Genomic DNA, 18,424 nt, shown 5'->3' on the forward strand with positions numbered 1-18,424 from the left:
GTAGTAGACCTAAAACCACACATTTTCAGATTACTTCTGGGATCAAGAAGAACCGCTGCCAAGGAGAAGAGCTGAAGAGCTTCTGCCTGCGAAAGGGGACAAAGACTGGACTTTGCTGAGCTTTCCTGCTTCAGAAGAATCTCCAAAGGCTTGAACTGGGCTTGCCTCCTGTTTTGAAGTCTCAGGGCCACCAAAGACTTCCTCTGCCAGCTCCTGGGCTCTCTGCTGAGACTCCTGCCCTGCCAAGTGGTATCCTAGCCAGTCCCTGAGCCTTTGAGAGGTGAAGTTGGCAGAACAAGGAGTGAAATCCACGTACAGAACACTATGCTGGGAAATTTTCAACGCACTACCTGCAACACGGCTGAAAAACAACACACCACCCGCTTTGCGGAAAAAAATCGGCGCTTTATCGGCATTGCGGCTGAGAGATCGATGCATCGCGGCTGGGGAAATTACTCAGCACCAAATTGCGGCTGCTGAGAACTATGCAAACCCCATGCAGTGTGGTTTTCAAACACTGTACAACCGGATTTCTCATGTATCGTCCCCGGGTGTCAAAGTCATTGTGAACTTGCGTGGATCCAAGGTGTCCCGTCCAGAAATCGACAGATCCCTCTCTTGCGAGAGAGAAAAATGACGCATCACTGACCCAACCGGAGAAAAAACTACGCACATCCTTACTTGCGAGTAAGGAATTGACGCATCGCTGACTTTTCCAACACAGGCTCGCCTGTGCGGCTTTATTTTTTACGCAAACCAGGTCCTATGTGTAGAATCAACGTTTACATTGTTTTCTATGGAGCAAGACTCTTATTATTCTGAAAATTCATATCTTGACTTGTGTATGCCAGATTTTTTTTGTTTTGGTCTTGTTTGATTTAGATAAAAATTACTTATTTTTCTAAACTGGTGTGGTGTCCATTTTGTAGTGTTTTCACTGTATTACTGTGTTTGTTGGTACGCATACTTTACACACTGCTTCTGAGTTAAGCCTGCCTGCTCATGCCAAGCTACCAAGGGGGTGAGGGGGATTAACTAGGTGTGTTTCTCCTTTGCTTTGACTAGAGTGAGGGTCCTTGCATGGGCAAGGGGTAACCTGACTCCCAACCAAAGACCGCATTTCTACCATCTGTGTATTTTCCCTTTAAAGTTGGCAAATGTTCAGTTACACTCAATAATGCAGCAAGTGTGACATGTCAAGACTTTTCATCTGAGTAAATTGAGGGCAGGCCTGTGCATTTTCCCTTGTACTCTTTATTTGGATTTACTAATCATACAGGTCCACCTAGCAATCTATGGGCGTGGGTCATCACAGACTTCTGCAGTCTACAAGATGCTCCCACCAATTGGTGAAAATTGGCAAATCCAAGTATCCTGAGGTTGAAGTACTATGAAGCTCTACTACAGATGAAATCAGGTTGGAAAATGCTGGCTCACACTGATCAACAAAATACAGACCGCAATACACCAGTTTTTCAACTTACATTAAAGCCAATCAAACAACTTAAAAGAGTAATTGATTTAGTGTTCAGGTACTTTAGGGCCTGTAATCACAGTAAGGAACTTCTTTATGCTCCATCAACAAATATGTAATGTGAAGTCAATGGCACAATGTTTACATCCGGAAAATGGTATGGGTTGACTTAGAAACTATTCAGGCAATTCATAACATATGAAAACAACAAAAGAAAAAAGATGGATATAGGGGACAGGCAAAACCACATTCTCTATATACTTCTTTTTGTAGTTTTTTAAAGAATTTATGACATATGCTCTTGTAGAAACCAGATAAAGATAAGGTAGACAGGCATAAAAAACATCTTATCTGACTGACCAGCTCATTCAAAGGAGTCGTGTCCCTCAGCTCATAAGTCATTACATTCTACAAGTACTGAAAATCCTAAGAAATCTGGCTAATAACTACATTACTCTTCAATCAATGGTGAGTGTAGGCACTCAAATAACTATGCAAGCACTCATTTTATGCATCCATTGACCTACCCAATTACTAATTCTTGCACTCACTCACTCTCTCATCCAAAAACACAAAATCAACCACATTATGCAAGATAAAAGAACAAGCTTAAGTAAAATGAAAATGCTGCATAAACATGGCTTGCAATTAAAACATATTACAAAATTAAATGCAGCAGTGTGAGGCCATCTTGCAATGGCATTATGAATAAAATACAAAGTGTAACAACAATCCACATTTAAAACACTTTTTGCTCTAACACATCTTTTTCATAACAAATGTCGGTTGTGTTGCCTTTGTTGTAACTTGTTATAACAAACCAAACAGACTTGTGGCATCTGACATAACTTTTCCCAATGAACCAATCAAGCATATAGCCTTTATAACTGGCATGTGACCATGACGATCATTTACCTACGGTATTGCACATAAGCTTTCCCACAAGGTAGCCATCATGCATACAGTCCTGCCATTACACGTATGTACATAATGACATATGACAAAAGATATAGAACTCCATCAAAAAGGACCTAATAAGATTTCTCATTGTGCATCTCTACCTTGAGGGTTTATCAGAGGGGGAAACCAACATCCAAACCCTATTTCTGGAAAGCAAATCAGGGCGTTAGCCCTTTATGATTGACTTGTCACCATAACCCCCTCATCCCCACTCCAAGCCTACTATATTGAGTATAAGTCTTTCCACAAGGCATTAATCAGGCATACAGCCCTACAATTAAAAATATGTACATAATTACACATCTCAAAACAATATGCAGTGTTAACAAGAATTATCACATTAAGGAAGGCCTACTGCCTTTGTCCTAACATCTCATAATAAACAGATTAACCCTTTACTCATTAACTTGTCAACATAACCAGCTCATGCATACGGTATTGCGCATGTGTTTTCCCACTATGCAAAAGGAGAAGCACCCTATTTCAGTCGATGCATGCACCACCTGTCCATGAAAAGCTTGGAAAGAGAAAGAGCAATATGTGGGTGAAGCCTAGGCCCCTCTCAGTGCTGCTCTTAAATCTCCACTTATGAAAGCTCCTTATCTGGTGCGGCCCGATCCCATAAGGATCCCAACAGTGCCCCGTCAAAACAGACCTTAAAAACAACAGAGACCGATGCCTCTTCTAATTCCTAGCCTAACATATTTGAAAGTTTTTTCAGTCTATGGTGGGCTACTGGAAGGCTTCTTTTATTTAGTTTTAGATATGAATACGTTTTTATTTTAATTAGTAAAACAGTTACGGACCCAACTGTAGAAAGTTCATACTGTATATATGTCTATATACGTATGTTTGCCTGCTTGCAGTGGTACGAAAACGTTAGCCAGCTAGCAACATACTACTGTGCATTAAGTTCCACTGTGTTAATCCACTATTATTACTATTTGTACTAGGCCTTCAACCATACCCCCATGTCCCCAATTGTTGCCGCTACATAGCTCAAATGATTTCTTCACAAGCATCTCACAAATCTACAGTACTTACTACAAGTGTCTGAAGGAGTGCATTCATCAACCATGGTAAACGTCCACAGTCCTGAATACAGTCTGAGCTCAGGGGTGCAGCTATCAAAGAAGCAGTAGCGCGAAAGCTCAGGCGGGTGAGGGGCCAACTGTACCACAATTACGTCTAGCTTTTAGTACCAACCTACAAAACTGAGAGCTCAATGCCAGACAGATAGCAACTAAGTAAACTAGCTCAACTTCGATACATAGGGCCTGATTACGATCTCGGCGGATGGAATACTCCCTCATAAATGTGAGAGATATTCCATCCCCCATATTACGATCTCCATATGATATAATGGGATTGTAATAAGGCGAACGGGATATCCATCACGTTTGTGACGGAGTAACCCTGTCCACAAAGATCGTAATCGGGCCCATAGTAGTTAAATGCATTATGCAATGATAGCTAGAAAAACTGGCATGGATCTGGTCCTCTTGGATCTATGTTGGACACCCCGCTGGTAAAAGCTTTGTATTTAATAATACAATGGCTGAAACACTGCGACTACTCTAAAACATCTGCTCTCACATTGGAAGACCTACGTGTCTGTACTCGACAACTTATCTCTACATTCTTGTGACCCCATCTTCAGCATTACCCTACCACCTCTTAGCTCTCCACTGTCTTCTCCTGACTAATTGAAAGCCTTCTGAACCACCAGGTGTTTTCAGATAGCTCGTCTCTCCAACACTGTTAATCTTCGACGGCCGTTGTTGCCCATCTTGCACAGAGATAGGAATACCTAAGTCCGTGTTCTGTGACTCCTGCCTCAGTTTTCTCAGCACTTCAATTTTGGCTCCCATCTTGGTATCCTTCTCACAGTGGTGTTTTACAACCTCTTCTAGCCATCTTATAGATGACTGAAGTAGTGTTTCCAGTTCATGTACTCAGAGACTATCCATTTTTGTTTCACCTGCCTTGGCTGCCATTTCAATATGTCTAGCAGCTATGGATTTAATATGCATTATTTTCCTATCAATTGTTTATTGTTTATCTTGTGAGTCTTAAGTCGATCATCTTTGAATATTTCAGTCAACTGAAAAATGAGGTTTAAAAAAATCAGCTCTTCACCCTTGCTTTTCCTTCACATGTGCACACACCAGACACCATTTTATCAAGGCAGATTAATATCACATCACTTTTGCATAGCCTTGTTTCATTCGCTACTAAATGCCAATGGAATGTAATCTGGGGAAGAACCACTGGCCAGTGTGTTGTCCAGACTCCCTATCCAAGGTGTCTATTCAGACCTCAGTCCCAGTACAGTTTGCTTGTGCTGTTGTCAGCTTCTTTGTTCATTCAGTCCACCACCTTTCTCCTATTCCTTAGTGTGTCTCAGGAGCTCTACTTTTGTTGAATAATTTCACTTCCTACTGTACTGATCCCTTTGCAGGTTTCTCTGTAGTTGCCTGTCTGAGTTCCGCCTTGAACCCACAGGAGGGTAGGCTGTGCATAACCTGCCCAGTGGCACCATGATGAGCTTGCCACACCATAGAGGGGCAGGGTGCGTGGGACAGGGAGGTGGCAGAATAGCCTCAGATCTGGTCTGGCTCGATGTGACGTCAGCTACAAAGATCTTGGAAACCTGAGTCATTATGGATGTCAACTACAGATAGGGGTGGGCGATAAATTCTGCTCCATCGGTGGAGTTTTGGCCACTTCGCTTTTAGCATGTAATGTGGTGTTCCGGAAAAATTCCGCCAACTGCCATGTGTTGGAGTTTTTTCTTGCAAACGGCTCTCCAACAGTAAGTTGGTGAGTACGAGCAAGTTCTGGCATCCCCTAGTGTGATTTTCTGTCACTAGAAAAGCATTCTGAGAGATTTCCCCGATGTGGGCAGTCATGACCTTTCGCGGTCAGAAAAATGCTGCTTGATTTGGAAAATCTCCTCAATCGGTGGCAAAATCAGTTTGAGAAGCTGAGCCCTCTGGTGCTCAGTGTGGTGGCATTTATGTTGATTTTTCCGCATGGAACCAGCTCCCGGCACTAAAAATCAGCACGAACATCACAACATGTCTAATTCCGTCTGTTCATGTAACTCTGCAGAATTCTGCAGAGTGAAACTCCGCAAGTTTTGCCCACCCCTAACTACGGAGCACTGCTGGAACCTTGCATCTTCAGACTGGACAACAGAGGGGAGCTATTGTTGGGAAGATAAAAAATAAGAGGCCATTGCTGCTCTTTGCTAGCAATTTGTCTCCCAGAATTATGTTTAAAAACAACTTGACACCTTTTTATTTCTTAAACTCACGATTCCATCAAAAAACATACATACACACACACAAACACATGCACACACACTAGAGAGATGGTGAGTATCAACATACCCTGTAACACTTTTATTAAGACTATGCAGAAAGGTTGCACTACCTTTTTATTTTCTTACTCAACAAATATCAGCTTTTACAGTCACCCTTAATAACATTGGCAAATTAAACTGTTCTAGATGATTAATGTGACAATCTATATTAGCAATGCATTATATATATTTCAGTAGTAAATTACACATCTTCATCTGTTCCGCCCTCCGATCCTTCTAGCATGCTTGAATCCGTTTCACTGTACCACAAACCTTATTTTGACTCTCACCGACATCCTGCCCAGTAGTCCTGCCTGATCATCATTCTAAGTAGCTTGAAGGCGATGCAGCTGAGCGATGGAGAAATAAGGAGAGGCAGATAGACAGCATCCCCTCACACTGTTGCTTGAGTACTTAATTAAATGTGCGAGCATAATTGATTTCCAGTTCTTAAATTTGTTCTGAAGCAAGGCTTTTCACAAATTGATGCAGCGGGCTGTTAATTGACTATTGTGAACTGACAGCAATGGTTCTAGACAGCTGTCGTAAAGCAGTCAGAGTATTCTTAGTGGCAGTGCACCACAAAAAGAGCAAATGGGTCATGAAAAAGTCAAAATGAGACACACAATTAGCATCTTGTCCCAAGCAAACCATCCTTTCACTTAGTTATAGAAAAGTAAATGATACTAGACTGTAGGTCTTAGGAAACATGGAGACAATACTTCAACCTTAGCATAGCTACTCCATAATCTAGTCAACAACAACTGTCCTCGCTGGAAAATGAGAATGAAACTTGCACAATCCTTGCTGCACCTCTTTATCGATGCATTAAATAAGGGTTGTAACTTAGATTGTGCCACAGATCAGTTCACTAAAAGCACCTACTGCTTCCTCTCCCTGGATGGTCCCCTCTAGAAATGAGCTGAAGTAGTGTATCATCTTAGTAAGAACTGTTTGAGGTGCTCGGAGGCTGAGTTGATGTAGTTAAAAGTGGAAGACTGAAAGGACCACAGGCCTTTGCAGTATTAAAAAGCAATAAGGATTTAGAAAGCTTAGGAAAGGTCGGCTACTTCCAACGATATGGTTGGTTATCATATGTCACAGAATCGTACATGCCCACACCTCTTTTGTAGAGGAATACAAGTAGGTTTATAACTATTTCAGTTCCTATTTTCTGTCCAGTTAAAATAAACCAGGCTAATGAAAAAAATCTGTAGATTAAAAAAAAAAAAAAACTAAATCTTGATCCCTTAGGTGTTTGCCTTAGGAGTGAAAGTTCAATTTTCTCTTGACAGGCATCTAGATGTATATGTTTTGATGTTAATCTCACAAGATAGATGAATACTTAGAAGTCATCTTTCGGGTTCAATTTTTAAACATGCCATAGCAGGGTATGGAGCTTGTTGTTTGGAATTGGATGTATTAACCTTATTGTATCTACAAGCACAAACACTTCATTCCCAATAACTGGTTATGCACGAGAGTGTAGCGAGGTCATTGTCTCATCGCTTCTCCTTTCACCTGGAAGGCTAGCTGCATTATACCACGTGGGATGTTTAAGTCATTTAAATACCCAGGAGGGACATCTGCATGCTGTGCTCTGGCATAGCAAAATAACCATACCTGAGATGATTGGGGTCTGCAGTCACTGTAATGAAAGATGGAGCATCTTCCATCGCATCAAAATATTCTGTCTCCTCATCTTCGTCACTAGCATCTCTTTTGGATGGATGCACACCACCTGTGAACACAAACCACACAACCATTAATCTACAGTACATACATTTTAATGCAAAAATAACCTGCACTCAAGTAGTTAGCCAACCACTAGCACTGACAAAAGCACACTAGCCAAAAAAAAGCAACTAAAGGAAGATCACTCATCTGTAACTACTGGTGTCTAGCACAGGTATCCTAAGCTGATGCTTAAATTTAAAAAATCATGTCATCAGGAAAGGATGGCATAATACTGGGTTTTTAGCTGTTGCTACCTGGGTAGGCACAGGATAACGAAGGAAAGATCCAAGGGAATTGAAGACTTCAAGCAGACGTCTAAAAACAAAATCTGAAATATGTTTTTTGACTTCCATTTTTAAAAAGAGGTTGTTAGTCTCAGAATGGATATTTTCATGAGGCATGTAACACAACAGAGGTCTTCCGACTTCAAAGCATTTGCCTTCTGTGGAGCTATAGTATGTTTATGTGATATGGGATATGTATTAGTTAGAGATAAAGGGCCTGATTCTAACTTTGGAGGACGGTGTTAAACCGTCCCAAAAGTGGCGGATATACCACCTACCGTATTACGAGTCCATTATATCCTATGGAACTCGTAATACGGTAGGTGGTATATCCGCCACTTTTGGGACGGTTTAACACCGTCCTCCAAAGTTAGAATCAGGCCCAAAGTGTTCGATTTTCCTTATAGGGTATTTAATCGATTTTCTCTTGAAGGCTAATAGGAAGGCAGAGCAGATACTTATAGAGAAGGTGTTCCAAGAATTTATTACAGTTACCGGTTTGCATGGATTCTGGAGGATTTGTCAGTTTAGGATTTCATAGACTGATGGGTTCTAATAAACCTGTTACTTGGTCAACCCTGTAACTGAAGAATAATTACTTTGTGAAATCTCAAACTCCTTACCATGAGCCATCCTCCATTGAGACGAGGCATGAATGGATCACTGCAAAGTAGATGCAGGAATAACCCACAGGAGGATTAAAAACTAGCATTAAAAATACATAATAGTGGTGTTTATCTTTTGTGGAGTTCCCCGTGGCATAAAGAATTGACATCCAAGTCTGATACTCCAAAAGGACATTACCGTTTTTAGTTAAATACATGCACTAACAATAATATATCCTTTGGAGATGCAGCCCTGCCAACTTTGAAAATAAATTTGCAGTATGAGAAGATGTGGGGTCTGAATAGGGAGCAGGGCTTTGAGCTCACCACTGTATGAACAGCCATCAAGAGTTTGAAAGAGGAGGAAAGCTGAAGAGAGGGACAGGACTTGCAGACCACCCCTGCATGAGTAGACGCTTGTAGCATCCCCCCAAAACACTAATAAAGGCTACAGATGCTGCCCCCAATGTCCTAGGGATATCTGCCATGCAAGGCCTTATGCACAAGCTGAAGACCTATTTAGTGAGGGGTTTCCAGCCCACCTTGCTGCAATCCTATAGTAGTGCATGGTAGCAGCACATGAGATGGCAGGACTGGAGATTGGCTTAATCTTGATAGGCAAACAAGCTTCTCTGATAATGTGTCTTGAACTATTAGTTTGAATAATTGATATTCAACACCAGTATGTTGGTAGGTCAGCATAACGTTTGGAATTTTGGAACACTGTGTGCATAGAGTCAACATTATGGAATATTCGTACCTATGAAAAATGATTTAATAATGCAGGTTGAATAGATTCTGAATAATCTGAGCTTTAAAAAAAAAAAAAAATCAGCCTATGACATGAAGAGCTCTATGCAAGGATTTACGATAGCCACACCACTGCATATAACTTTCCATGACAGCAATCTCTTTCCTAGTCTGAACATACACACAGATTGTTATTCTGTCACTGTCTATTGTTGTAGTAAAATTCCAGCCGTCCATCTGGTGGGGAGCTATAACACCAGGGGTCTTCTCTGAGAGGGAGTTGGTTTGGTTAGTCCAAGGTAAGGTGTTAGGGGTGTTCTTTGAGAGGCAGTCGAGACAAGGCTGAGTAACACGTACCATTTTCTCCTCCCTCCATTACACTCAACAAATACTTCTCCTGCCATATCTGGAGCCTACGTGTGCTCTTGCTGCTCTCTGAATATAAGAGACACATTCTTTCTTCCATCAGTACTACCATGCGAAAACAACAATACATTTATTATCAGCTTGCTTTTTTATGTCTATCAATGCAATTCTGATACACTAATAACTTTGATTAATATACTGTCAGCTTTCCAATATCACAAGCCTCCAGACACAGCAGATTCATAAAATATTTCATCAGGATGAATCCACTCATCAGAGGTTTAGTGTATGAAATGAATCGTGATCCTATTGAGTGGTCCTGTTACTGGACATCGAGGTAGGACCTCGAGTTGGCAGACAACTCATGGTACAGTAGCAGTCATGTATAATTACGACCAATTTTACCATTCTACCCCTTCCAAGAATTCACAAAGCAGTTCCTGGCAGGTGTAAGCCTAGTTAGAGGAACGGAGCTCTCCACCACTAGTACAGAGATCTCTGCTGGCATAAATTGACTATAGGGGTGGGTAAATTAGTGTTTTAAGGTGTGGCTCGCGTTGAATGTTTGGGAACGTCCAGAAGCATAGAAGTTTGTCAACATTCCCAAATTACGATCTAACCCATTCTCATCCTGAAAATGGTAGATTTACTTCAGCACAAGGATGGTAGGTCAAAGGATCACCCTCACAGTTAGTGAAGGGAGGGTGTTGGGGAAGCCCTTTCACCTTGGAGAAAAATATTTTCTCTACTAGAATTGTTTCTTTTTTTAGGAATTGCATTTGCAGAAGGCAATTCATTCCCCCGGTATGGATTTTTCTGCCAAGGAGAACTCCATACAGAGGCAATATAAACAAACATTTGGAGGCACATAATTCCTAATGGAATCTACAAGGAAACTTGTGCCACGTGCAGTTGTCCATGCTGATTGACTAGCGACTGATAAATTCCAAAACGTATAAGATCTGAACCAGCACACAGAAGTAAATCTACAGCTGCTACTTTTTCATGAATAGAGCCCAGAGTGTTTTTCCTACAGTTGGTTTCAAATATTTTTTCGTTCAAAGAACAGTTATACTTTTTCAGTCAGATGGCCCAATTAATTGCCTAGGTTACCAGGTAACCCTTTGAATGTCACACTAATATGATCATGGAATTGTTATTCTCAGATTGTTAAATTGAGCACATTTGTGTGATTTGTAGCAAAAATCTCATAAATACCTATTCTAAAGATCCAAAATCCTTAGAAATTTGGCCAACTCTTTACCCACCAAGCTTCAAACCAAACATCAATTACTGATACATTAAACTAGTACAACCCCCTTCTAATTACCTTCTCATGTCAAATCAATATCTCAGATGCACCCCCACCATCACCCATGCCCAAGACTTTAAAATATCATAATAAATATATGTCTCATCTGGGTGAAATAGATGATTTAGGGGGTCATTACGACCTCGGCGGTCTTTTAGCAAGACCGCTGAGGAACCGCCATGCGGAAGACCGCCTGTGCAGGCAGTTTGCCGCTCGGCATATTATGACTGTTGGCTGCTCTCCGTCGTTATTCCGACGGAGAGCCGCCAACAGCCATACTTGCGGGCGGTGGGGAAGTGGAGGTTGCTCCACCTCCACTGCCACGCCAACAGAACCCCACCCAGCGAATCACGTCCTGTGATTCGCTGTGGCGGTGTTCTGTTGGCGTGGCGGTGTCGGCGGAGCTGCCCCCATGGCTCCCGTCCCCTCCCGGAGGATCGACGGAACAGGTAAGTCGATCGTCCGTTAGGGGAGGGGGGTGGAGGGGGTGCTGTGTGTTGGGTGCGTACATGGGGGTGTGCGTGTGTGTATGTAGAGGGGGTGTGTGAGTGCGTATATGCTTGCGGGGTGTTGTCTGTATGGGAATGAGTGCATGTATGGCTGTGGGTATGTCTGTATGGATGTGTGTGTGTATGTTTGAATGTGGGTGTGCGTGCCTCACAGTGTGTGTGGCTGTGGGCATGTATGTCGGGGTGCGTGTGTTGGTGGTGCCTGCATGCGTGTGGGGTGTGTGTCAGTAATGTTATGTTGGGGGTCGGGTTGGGGAGGGGGGCCCTGCCACCTTTGGGGGGTGGCAGGGGTGGTGGGGGGTGTAGGGGAGGGAGTCTGGGTGGGGGAGACCCCTATCAGTGCCAGGGAAGGAATTCCCTGGCACTGATAGTGCTTACCGCCATGGATTTCATGGCGGTTCAAACCGCTGGAAATCCACGGCGGTAAGCCGGGTCCAAATACCGCCGGCGGTATAGTGACGGCCGCAGGGCTGGAGACCCAGGTCTCCAGCCCGGCGGTCGTCTCCGCCCTGGCGGGCGGTACAGAGAACCAGCGGATGACCATGGCGGTAACCACCATGGTCATAATTCACCTAGGTAAGACTGCCAGCCTGTTGGCGGTCTTACCGCCGGTTCTCCGCCATCCGCCAGGGTTGTAATGACCCCCTTAGTTTGTTCGTTTAATCCCTGATTTATCATCAGTGAGTCGACTGTGAATTCTAGGGTGGAGTCTGCTAATAGTTTATATAATGGATTTGCTAAACTGAAACCATGTGAAAGCTGCAACTGGTCCAAAACGCTAGAGTTCTTTTTTTATCCTATGACTCCGGTGCACAGGCCCCATCTTGGCAACAAGGAATAGGTTAAAGTAGAGGAGAGACTGATTATCAAATGACTATACACTATCAATGAAAGCCTGTTTAAATCTACTTGCTATAGCCCATAAAGGCACCTGGTCCTCAAATAGATTTTTGCTGATTATAGTCACTTCTGATGTGACGACCATGAGAAGCTGACATCTCTCAACTGTAGGCTGCAAGCTTCCGAGTGCAGTCCTGAATTAAATTGGACTGTGCTCTTCCCACCTAAAGTTTGGCAGTTCCTCAAGTCATTTTCTCCCAAAGTGAAAACAATTTAGCAGTACGGTGTCTAGAGCTGTCTAGAGGTGTAGTGGGATCCAAATGTATACACACACACACACACACACACACACACTTGTTCTCTCACCCACCTACACCAACCAGTTATCTCACTCCACAACGCTGACAACCACTATCTATCCAACCTCTTCTCTTATTCTTCCTTGACATGGTAGAGGTATTGACATTACTGTAGAAAGATTCCACCCTCCTTCAAACTTACCACCATCTACCTAGCACCACTCATGGTCTCCCTGACTACTCCCATCTAGGCTTGCTCTCTCGACAAACTTTCAGACTTGCATCTTATCAGATAAGTTTACACTCTTCACCTGTATAGCTCTTCTTTAGTTTAACCACTTACGGCTCTGAAGTAACCAAAAGGCCACACATATGCATACAATAAAACTCAGATTAAAAGGTAATTAAGTTTAAACTTTGCCTAACATGTTTAGTTGACTGATTTAGAGGATGGAGCTGCCAGGACAGCTGCATTTGTTAATTTTGCTATGTGTAATGTTTTCCCCAGATCACTGTGAGCAACAGGTGAGCGATGTAAAACACACAATTAAATACATAAAATAAGAGTTGGATTTCTGTCATCCTAAGCATGGTAAAGCAACCCTCTTTAGGTACACAATGAAATTAGTTTTAATAATCTGTAGAATCTTCATTGAGATGTCATTTGTTTTCCTATGCGATGTACTAACCTCTAGGAAGCACTGAATCTCTCTCTGAGAGAGGTAAGTTCTTCACTGTGCAGGATCACCATGTTGAACTAAAGGCTCTGAGTGGGCATATGATTGCACCCTGGTTGATTTTGAAAAGCAGGGACTGCAAAATCTATTAAAAAACGGACAAGAACTTCTTCTCAGATGGTGCTCTAATAAAGCAGGCATCCAAGTAATGGTAAGGATGGTGATTTGGAAAGTGCAGGTAAGTTGCCACCACTAATGGTGCCTTTGTCAACGCTCAGGATGCAGCATGGTGCTTTAAATGGAGTCATCTATGTTGACTATGTACACTGTCTTTCACAAAATCGATGTATTTTGAGAGCCTGCATGTTTTGAATATTGAAGTATACATACATCTTGGAGATTTTTTGTTGAGGCAAGCGAATAAATTAAAGTTTTCTAAAGTTCACAAATTATGGTGCGGAAACAGTAATGCAGAGAATGTTGATAAGTGCTACAACTGTGCACACCCTATCACAGAATATGCTATTTATAGATCCACCCCTTCAATAATTTTTTATCACTTTTCTGCGGCGTCTCTCTAATGTGTACAGCATTATGAGATCCAATATAATTTCAGAAACATAACTGTCAGAAATGGTGCAGCACCAGCCATTCGTATTAGGGCTACATTGTTCTGTAGTCCTTGCATGGGAATGATTTCTGTTATGAATAGAGTTGAGTGAGGTGGGAGGTATCGGTGGGAATTCCATGGGCTAATGCTGGAATATGGTATGTGAATATACAGAATTAACATATTCGATGTGCATACAATTTAAATTATTTCTAATCTAGTGTTGTAAGATGCACTGGAAGAAGCATATAATAATGCATGATTGCACTTATTTACGTTGTGGATGATGACATTAAAAGTGAATGGCAGAGGTATATCAGAATGTCAGAGTTCCTACGAATTCTCAGTAATATTAGCACCCAGAGTAGAACGTTGGAAGCAGGCTGGCTAATCAGAATGCTCCATTTGCTTGCTATATTTAATGTTACAGGCTTGCAAAGGAAACATTCTGTGGGTGGCCCGCTACAATGTCACCCCAGTGTACTGTGAACAAACAGGGAGTGCTGCAGAAGCATGAGTTGCCTCTCACCGGATTTTTTTGGTGTAAATCAAACATGACATCGCCATAGCCATTCCAGACAGTTACAAGATCACCCGCAGAGACCGCACCAACAGAACGGGAGGCGGGATCTCCATCGTCCACAGGAACACCATCAGAATCTCAACCAACACCGAAGACACTCTCAGCAGCGCCGAACACATGCACTTCAAAATCCACATCGACCCCAAGACCACCCTCAGGGGCACCCTCATCTACAAACCCCCTGGACCCTGACCTCAGTTCAGTGACTTCATCGCCGACATCGCCAGTGCACAAGCCCTAGCTTCTACAGATTACATCCTCCTCGGGACCTAAACTTCCACCTCGAAAACACCAATGACAGCAACTCGATCTCCTTGCTCAACAACCTCGCCATCCTCTGACTCAATCAACTCGTCACATCTCCCACCCATTCCGCCAGATACACGATTGACCCCATCTTCTCCGCCAGCAGACACATCACCTTCAGCCACACCACTGAACTCCAATGGACCAACCACAGCTGCGTCCACTTCACCTTCAATAAACCCACCATCCACTACCTCCTGCAACCGATCCCCCGCCGCAGCTGGAACAAGATCACCAACGATCGGCTGATCTCTGCCCTCGCCCAAGCCCCACCAGCTGTCTCCACTGACACCGACTCAGCCACTCGAAACCTCAGGCAATGGATTGAAGACTACGTCAGCACTCTCGCCCCTTTCAAAAAACCCGCTCACAACCACACCATCAGTAATGCCACCTGTTCTCCACCGACCTCCGGACCTCCAAACAGGTCTGCTGCAAACTTGAGAGGAAGTGGCACCAGGAAAAGACTCCAGCCACCCACACAGCCCTCAAGAACGCCACCCGCAAGCACACAAGAAGCACATCCTAACTGAACATGCGGAGAAACCGGTGGCTGCCAATCGTAAAGAAACCAAAATTAAAGCTATCTAACTCCTTTCTCACCTAATCTGACACAAACACATTTTCCAAGATGAAACACTTCAAACTAGTTAATACCTGATATGGTCAACCAGTGTTCTTCCTTCAAATAAAGTGAGTTTTCATGACCTAACAGAACCCACACACAGTAAACTCAATATATACCTCTCCAGGCAAAAAACTCAGCAACACTGAAACATGCCCTAATGCAATATAAATAATATTGCCATGCAACCAAACTCAGAACTTTACGAAAATAAACACTCCATACTGTTCGCCGCACTATCTGTCATTCCAACAACACATCCACTGCTTTAAAGTTTACGGCATAGCAAAATAAAGCAAATACCAGCATCAAAGTATGATCAATTGTATAGCTGACTATATCACAGAAGATCTAACTATTATCAAACATTAATACATTACTGGAGTCTGTGAAATTGTTTAACTATTTGGACACAAAAATCCTCTCGTGCAAAATGCTGCTGGTGCTTCCCCTCCATTTGTTTGACCAATAATATGAGGAAGTAGCTGAGGACACCATGGGTGAGCGACTTGGGAGATGAGTGATTTCTGCATCACTGGTACACTTAATAGGAAAGGGACTACAGAAAGCATGGAGCTCCATTTAGACTTAAGCTGTCGGTAATAGAGCACTGATCGGTGACTCGAGCATTGTAGCTCTGGTTTCAGTCTTTGTACATTACCGTCCTTGACCTGAAGTGAGTCATGGTTCGCTTAAGAAGGGCATGAATTTACGTTTATTGGTCGGATGAAACCCACAGTGACTTCCCAATTATCAGATGCTCCACCTTGTACTCAGTAAATGAAGCAATGAAAATCCCTCCCTGGCTAGCATCTATCTGAAAGAAACGGAACTCAAGTGAGGTCAGACAGCAGGTCTCTCTTGTTTCTTCTTTATCTTTTACCAACTCAAGTTAAGATACTGTAAGAAATGTGACTTCTAAAGTTTCTTAAATTTGATGTTGATCAACAAATGGTGTGATTAGTTGCAAGTCTTCTTTCTTGATTTGGAGTACGAGTCTAATAATCTATTAATCTATTACGAAAAGAAAATACGTTCTAAAGTCAATGACAAAAAGCTATCAGGGACAAATATCTGCCATGTTGAAAAAAAAACTGACATGAAGAGTAAAATAAAGAAAACAGCCAAATCGGAGGGGGGGAAATCAAAGTAAAACAGAATGTCTGCAACCCAAAACCGGGTAGCACGTCATCACGACACTGTTCCTGGCACAGGAAGTAGAATTAGGGTGTAAAACCACATTTTGTAAATGAAAATACCTGTTCAGAAAGTTAGGCTGCTCTGCAGCCATGGACCACTGCAAAGCATACCTTGGCACCTCAGTCCTGCTATTTATTTTCTGTACTAAACAATACAGCGTACTAGTGGTAAACAGACTTAATAGAATTGACTTTCATAAATGATATCTGCACCCCCCCAATTTTAACAATTTAGAAAAAGATGACTTCTCACTAATCTACCAAAGTCTGCATGATCCTAACTTTTATCATTATATGGATTGTCCAAACATACATTATTAAAAGCAGGGATAGTAACATTAACCAAGTTCCAAAAATAATAATTTGTTTACTTCGCCCAAAATAGAGCAAACCAAGTTTCTACATGTAGGAGAGAAAGTAAACAAAATAAAGGAAATAAGGGTTGAAAGAGGATAAAATGGGCTGCAGAACGCTTCCTCTGTAAGCCAGGTATATATTAGGAAGCTTAACAAAGAGAGCAGGCTTTGGATAGAGAGGTATTTTACCACTTCTGTTGACAGAGCAGCCAGTACCACCTAAACATCACACATACTTTGAATCATTCGTGATAAAGGACGTGGGCTTCCAAACTCAAAAACTCATGTGATAATCACATCCTTGACAAAAAATGCTCAAACAAAAAAAGATTGGCCAGAAGACAGATACATTTCTGAAAGTGACAAAAGTAGGAACACCAAAATATTTTTTGACTCTGATCTTAGCATGTAGCATTGAAGTATCTTTGAAGAACAAGTTACTTACCTTTGGTAATGCATTATCTGGTAGAGACAGGATCTAGACACAGATTCCTTACTTTAGAATCTTTCCCATGCACAAGCCTGGATATGGAAACTTTTTTCCCATTTCACGTCTGTGCGCGTCGGGAGAGGGTGTTGGGCGACTCTGTATCAACGTCATCTACAGGATGTGACATCAGTGAAGCCCATATAAACCCCTCGCCGATTCACTGACATCGGTTTCTACAATGACTATCTTCCACACTCAAAGCATTGAGCCACATATAGAAACTGTCCTTTCAAATAGTGTGCTAGCACAAAAGACACCCCTGTGTTGAATAATCACCGAATTCTTAATTCAAGGTGTTGATTTCCATAACAAAATCTTCTGAGACCAAAGAAGACAGTTCACAGAGCAGGGACAATGGGAGGATTGTTAAGGTATCTGCGGCTAGATTCTGTCTCTACCAGACAATGCGTGACCGAAGGTAAGTAACGTGTTCATCTGATAGAGACATCTAGTCGCAGATTCCTTACTTTAGAATCAGATACCAAAGTCATATTAACTCGAAGGAGGAAATGCGAACTGTGACCTCCCAAAAAAGTCTCTAAGCATCATAAAACCAGTCTAGAACAAGAGAAAAAGACCGGACAATTATAATAATTAAGGTAAGTAATAAAATACTCAACAACATCAAAACCTGTGGAAGGAACTGCAGGTCAATAAAACTTTTAAGGCATAAAAAACATGGAAATGAGCTCATCCATATTAGTATGTCAAATGTGTGTCAGAAGTGACCCAACAACACTAAAAGTCTCTAATCAGATGAAAACTGGTCGAGCACAAGAGAAATATCCCTTTGCATTCATAAGAATATCTATGAGGAAAAACATTCTTGTAAGTACAAGAACTGTGTATAGGACCACAGTGATAAAAAGTCCTAAAACGTTGATAGCATTGAGATAGCAACCACCTTGATCGCTACTATTGAAAATATGTTCTTAAAACAAAACTGGTCTAGAAGAAGTTAAACCAACCGTGCATTCGTAAAAATGTTGGTGAGCCCCAACATATTAAACAATGTAAAAATTGTGGGAGTAACCACGCATGGAATACAGAAAATCCATGTTAATATGACAAATCG

General features: G+C 42.1%; 1 protein-coding gene across 4 annotated transcripts in view; it reads right to left on the bottom strand.

Moving 5' to 3' along the window:
- Positions 1-18,424, bottom strand: part of OSBP2 (oxysterol binding protein 2) — a 1,025,274-nt gene that overhangs the window by 312,061 nt on the left and 694,789 nt on the right. For all 4 annotated transcript variants that reach the window (XM_069214447.1, XM_069214445.1, XM_069214446.1 and 1 more), the window contains one exon: positions 7,425-7,542. In XM_069214447.1, coding sequence (XP_069070548.1) covers positions 7,425-7,542 — 118 coding nt within the window. The remainder of the gene's footprint in view (positions 1-7,424; positions 7,543-18,424) is intronic.

The sequence above is a fragment of the Pleurodeles waltl genome, chromosome 11 (assembly GCF_031143425.1).
Source record: "Pleurodeles waltl isolate 20211129_DDA chromosome 11, aPleWal1.hap1.20221129, whole genome shotgun sequence".
Classification (NCBI taxonomy): domain Eukaryota; kingdom Metazoa; phylum Chordata; class Amphibia; order Caudata; family Salamandridae; genus Pleurodeles; species Pleurodeles waltl.